General features: G+C 37.3%; 1 protein-coding gene across 1 annotated transcript in view; it reads left to right on the top strand.

The window, feature by feature from the left end:
* Positions 1-3,046, top strand: part of LOC106476932 (adducin-related protein C1289.14-like) — a gene marked incomplete at its 3' end in the record, with an annotated part of 8,118 nt that extends 5,072 nt beyond the window's left edge. The window contains exons 2-3 of the mRNA XM_013937548.2: positions 1,550-1,712; positions 2,802-3,046. Of these exons, the coding sequence (XP_013793002.1) occupies positions 1,550-1,712; positions 2,802-3,046 (408 nt within the window). The remainder of the gene's footprint in view (positions 1-1,549; positions 1,713-2,801) is intronic.
* Positions 3,047-5,591: the final 2,545 nt, after the last annotated feature.

Below are 5,591 nucleotides of genomic sequence, written 5' to 3'. Positions count from 1 at the left end.
GGATTGACTGTCACATTATAACGCCCCACGGCTGAAGGGCGAGCATGTTTGGTGTGACGGAGATTCGAACCCGAGCGCCCTAACCACCTGGCCATGCCGGGCTGGCTAATGTGGAAAAGTCTGTCGTGGTCGCCGAGTCTTCTGTTTCCTAAATTTATGTCTGTGTGGCTTGGTCTAAGGTTGAGGATATCCTGCTTGTTTGGGTTTGAGTAGATTAGTTTGTAGATGAGAATTCATACTTGGTGGCTCCTGAGTGGTTGGCTGATGTTGAGTAGTGGGTACAGGAAGTGGCGAGGCTTGTCGACAGATTTCTTCGGTGAGGTTTCTCGGCTTTAAAGTGAAAAAAGTAAAAGAAGTATCCGTGTGTAAGGATATGATCGATGGTTTGCTTAGACGAAGTGACGATATTTTATAAACTGGGTTGTCTTGCAGGATGTTCTGGAATGGATCCGCTGAACTGCATGGAGTTTATTGTTAGAGGCTTCTTCTAAGGATTGCGGAGAAAAGATTAGAGTTGCTTTTTTTGGTTGTACATATAACATGTGGAAATGATTTAGATGGGTTATAAAGGTGCGTAAAGTCGGCGTGGGGTCAGTTGAATTCATCGATGAAAGCAAATATTTGGTGTGGAGAGAAGTCGAGGGATAATCCGTCAAAGATTACCGATAAAACAGGCGTAATTATCGGCGAAGATATCCCAGGTTTAAGAAACATCTTGACACATGGGCTAAACGGGCAGGTCATGGACCTCCTAAGTTCAACCATAACTATTCCTAATTTCAAACTTCTTACAAAAAGGATGGCAACCAGTCAGCAGCACTCGCCATCTATAAGGCTTCTCTTGACATAATAGCGAAACTGACTCTCTACGGTTATAATGCTTCCGTGACTGAAAGTGCAAAGTATGTTCAACAACATATAGCGGCTCGAACCTTGAACCTGGCGATCCATTGGCCATTGTATACTCATTTTAGTGGTTAATGTGTTATTACATATGAGTAATGTCTTACAAACTTTAAACATATTCATAGCTTCCATTCAGTTATTAAGCTGGAGTACAATCTCATGAGGTGTATAAAATCTAATTTGTACCATATTTTCTTGAACTCAGTGATGACTAGTTTAGGGAACGGTTGAAACAACATTATGTATTAAAAAGTTTTCAATCGAATTAAAGATGTGCCTGATTACCTTAAAGAACAATTGTATATGTTACAACTTTAAATTTTTAGATACTATTGCAAGATGAAAAAAAACTCCTTTGTAATTCTCTATATAAAACAGGCAAAAAAAAAGGCACAACAAGGTTCACCATTTGGACTCGTCCTTACTGTTATTTGGAGTAAAAACGACATTTTTGTAATGTTCTGAAAACTTGATTATCACATTTTTAAAGAGTAAGTTATATGTTTAATAAGTTGCTAAATTTCTAATACGTTTTTAAACGTTCAGGATTTATGCACGTTTAGAGAGTTAGGCCTACTCATAAAAGTTTATTGTTACGTACACTTCTCATCTATTTTAATACAATATTTTAATCCTAATGCAGGTGACTCCGTCTTGTCTTATCGGGCTGAATTCCAATAATGAAGTGATAGAAGGAAAGGGAACTCCTGAGACGTCTGCTGCTTGCATCCATCGTGGTATTTACCGAAGTTGCCCCAATATCCGAAGTATCCTGCATACTCACGCACCTTATGCAACAGCTTTAGGTTTGTTTCGCTCGTAGTTACTTCATAGTGCTACTATTTGAATAATCCAATAATCATAACCAGAAACAAACTCCGAAAATAAAGCCATTGTTCATATCAATTTCATACGCCTGAGTTTTGTGACTGTACGATTACAATTTAGTGCTAAAAGTGAAAGTCACTAGTCCATTAATGAATATTAGTTGTAGAATAAACACATTCAATAGCCTCATCTAGTTTGCTTTTAACAGAGAACAAAATCAAAACAAAGTAGACAAGCTGACACGTGACTGTACTAAACAGTAGCCATTGGTGATATTACAAACGTATGCACGACGTTCTTTTGATTTGTAAAGTTGTCAAGCATTTGAGTTCTTGTGAGTAGTGTAATTGATTGGTAGGTATCACGTGACACTATTTGCATCATTTCATTAGTCACCGAACTTTCCTTAAAACCACTAATTACTAGATTTTGATAGTAAAACTACAAGAGCATTACTCAATACTTATGTCTTTCTTGTAAAGTCGAGAAGGTAAAAACTCTCAAACAATAGTATCCAGCTTGTCTGCTAAATGATTTAGCAAAAGAAATTAGTGGCATCATTGTTACATACTCTTCAAATCCTACATAAACACATGTTCACTTTGATGATTAAATTACAACTAAAAACACCATATATATGACATACAGTCCACCACTCTATGAAGCATAGTCTTGTTTCTTCGGCTTGCCCTTATCTACGGTTACTGATGAGGGGTAAAATTCCAAGAAATCAGTATAATTCATTAACAAGTGGCAAATCGAGTGAATGGTGGGGTTCATCTTTATTTTTAATTGTTACAACCTGTTATTAACTAGATTAAAACTAAATTTAACCATATCTAAAATATGATATAAAGCATCATAAGTTCATTAGTTGTTTTTGTTTGATCTAATAATAAAAAAAAAGATTCACAGAGCAACTTAATTATTCGGCATACAAAGTAAATTTCTGCAAAGACAACCCAATTTTCTGAACTGTCAATACATCTTATATTGTTTTATTATATGTATCGTATTTTAGTTGAATTTTGAAAACTTCAGCTTTACTCATTTTTGTACATTTTCAGGGTGTTTGGAAACGCCAACTCTAAGAATGGTGCATCAGAACTCGGCTCGTTTTCTGAATCGTGAGGCCTACGATACCGACTACTCTGGTTTGGTTCATGATGTGGAGGAAGGAATCCGATTAGGAAATGTTTTGGGGAATAAAGATGCTCTTTTTATGGGGAATCACGGCGTCATTACTGTAGCAGATAACATTGCCTCAGCTTTTGACAATATGTACTACCTTGAGCGTGCTGCAATGGTGCAGGTAAACGTACACAGTGTACAGGAATTTACATTTTTGTTCTACTGAAAATGCTAATATTTATATTACTCATTACAGTACCATAGAGGTTGAGTACGTTATATATTCAAACGATTCTGAAGCCTCACCACGTCGCCACGTCTTGTCATGCTCTATCTGGAAATCACGCCCCTTTACAGTTTCCATTGCAAAATTATGCGACGAAAGGCTGTCTCTCTCCCCCTTAGCTTTCCATAATCGATCTAGTGTACGAGGACGACAGTTTCTTAGTTCCAATATCACTAAGTCCAGCGACTTGACTAGTATGTTTTGTTATGGATTAACATCACTCATTACAGTACCATAGAGGTTGAGTACGTTATATATTCAAACGATTCTGAAGCCTCACCACGTCGCCACGTCTTGTCATGCTCTATCTGGAAATCACGCCCCTTTACAGTTTCCATTGCAAAATTATGCGACGAAAGGCTGTCTCTCTCCCCCTTAGCTTTCCATAATCGATCTAGTGTACGAGGACGACAGTTTCTTAGTTCCAATATCACTAAGTCCAGCGACTTGACTAGTATGTTTTGTTATGGATTAACATCAATACCCAGTCTACTCTTCAGCTGTTTGAGATATTGCAATGGTTTAACTGATATGCCGTGGAAGGAAGTTGTCTACACGCGACTTGTGTTACTTTTACTGATAGAAAACCTTCCTGAACATCTTATGACTGTTGCTTGGGGGAAGTGAACGAATTTTGCCACTGACTTTTGTGTTTGAGGATTCTTACCTGTTACAAGACACTGCACTTTACTTGCAATAGCTAGGGTACAACTTGTTTCAGACCTCTTTCTGGATGGTTCCGGTGCTCCAAGTTTAGTTGTATGCCTTGTTTTCCAATGCCATTAAGTGCAAAGGATATCTTCGTCTTGGAAATTCTAAATACCCAATCTGAAGACGTCTTTATGATGAGTGTATAAATATTTTACATTGGAACAAGCAGTTACTTATTCTTCCCCAAAACGACCAGTTTTCAGTAATATCACATAAAATGTATTTCTTATACATGCCATTCTACCGCGACTTTATATCGGCTGTAGCAGTCATGTGACTTTCCGATTTCATATTCAAAATCGTTTTGATATAGCTACTCAACCATTTAAAAAACATTTCCAGTCTATTAAGCCTAAGCTTTCCCGTGCCCTTACTATAATCCCATGGTATATAATTTTCAATTGTGAAAATTTTAGTTCTTTTAGAGTGATTATGTTTATATTGCAAAGGTTACAAGAACCAATTATTTGAAGCCAGGTTTTGAATAGTGGACCAGGTGATATCATACCAAAGTAAAAAGTGTTCTTCACATTACCGAGACGGTAAAGACGAAAAGCAAAAAAAAACAAAAAAAAACAGAATTCTATCATTCATTATTCATTGTAAATAGTATTAGGCCGTCAAGAAATTAATGTTGCTTTTTCGAAAACTTTCATTAACCACCCCCCAAAAAACGTACGTTAGTGTTGCCTATGTAATGTGTAAAGTTTAGTATACTCTAATACCTTAAAGTGATGGCACACGACGAGACATTCTGCACGTAATGCTGTTTGAATACAAGAAGGAAAACAACGCCTCTGCAGCCACAAAGAATAAAGAAGTTTATGGAAATGTTTTGAACGTTTGTAAGTATCAACGATGGTTCAGCAAATTTCGTTCAGGTAACTTTAGTCTTAAAAACTATGAATGCAGGGACCGACATGTTGGAATTGATATTGATGCTCTGAAGCCTCATGTTGACCCAAGGCAACACACTCGTGAAATAGCCCTGAAATTGCATATCTCTCATGAAACAGTACGTAAACATCTAAAGAATATGGGGAAACTCCATAAAGAAGGTGTTTGGGTGCTTCACGAATTCTTCGATGATCATCGTTTCCAACGTTGTGAACGTTGCTTCGTCTCTTTTGGCGCGTAATGCGTGTGAACCATTTTTGGACAGAATTGTCACCGATGTTGAAAAATGGATTTTCTATGCGAATATTAAACGCCAAAAACAATGGCTCAGTCCTAGGCCAAAAAAAACACTTCCAACCCCAAAACCTGGACTCCATCCACAGAAAGTGATGCTTTGCATTTGGTGGGACATCAAAGGAGTAATTCATGCAATGCAAACTGTCAATGCAGAGATCTACAGTCAGCAATTGGAACGTTTAAATCAAGCCCTTCATCAGAAACGTCCTACACTCATCAATCGGAAAGGTGTTTTTCTTCCCGACAATGCACGTTTGACGCAACACAAGATTATGGAGTTGGGATATAGCACCATCGGATTACCATCTTTTTCGTTCGCTGCAGCACCATCTTAATGGAAAAAACGTATGCAAATGTGGAAGGTGTTAAAGAGGACTTCGAAATATTTTTTGCGTCATAGCCAAGTGATTTCTTTAATCAGGGCATTAACAACCTGATTGTAAGATGGAAAAGTATCATCAATAAGAATGGAGAATATTTCATTTTATAAATGTTTTGTTTTGATATACAAGTAGTTCGGGTTTTTTCATCTAAA

The sequence above is a fragment of the Limulus polyphemus genome, unplaced genomic scaffold, assembly GCF_000517525.1.
Source record: "Limulus polyphemus unplaced genomic scaffold, Limulus_polyphemus-2.1.2 Scaffold12154, whole genome shotgun sequence".
Lineage (NCBI taxonomy): Eukaryota > Metazoa > Arthropoda > Merostomata > Xiphosura > Limulidae > Limulus > Limulus polyphemus.
This window is presented reverse-complemented; position numbering and strand designations above follow the sequence as displayed.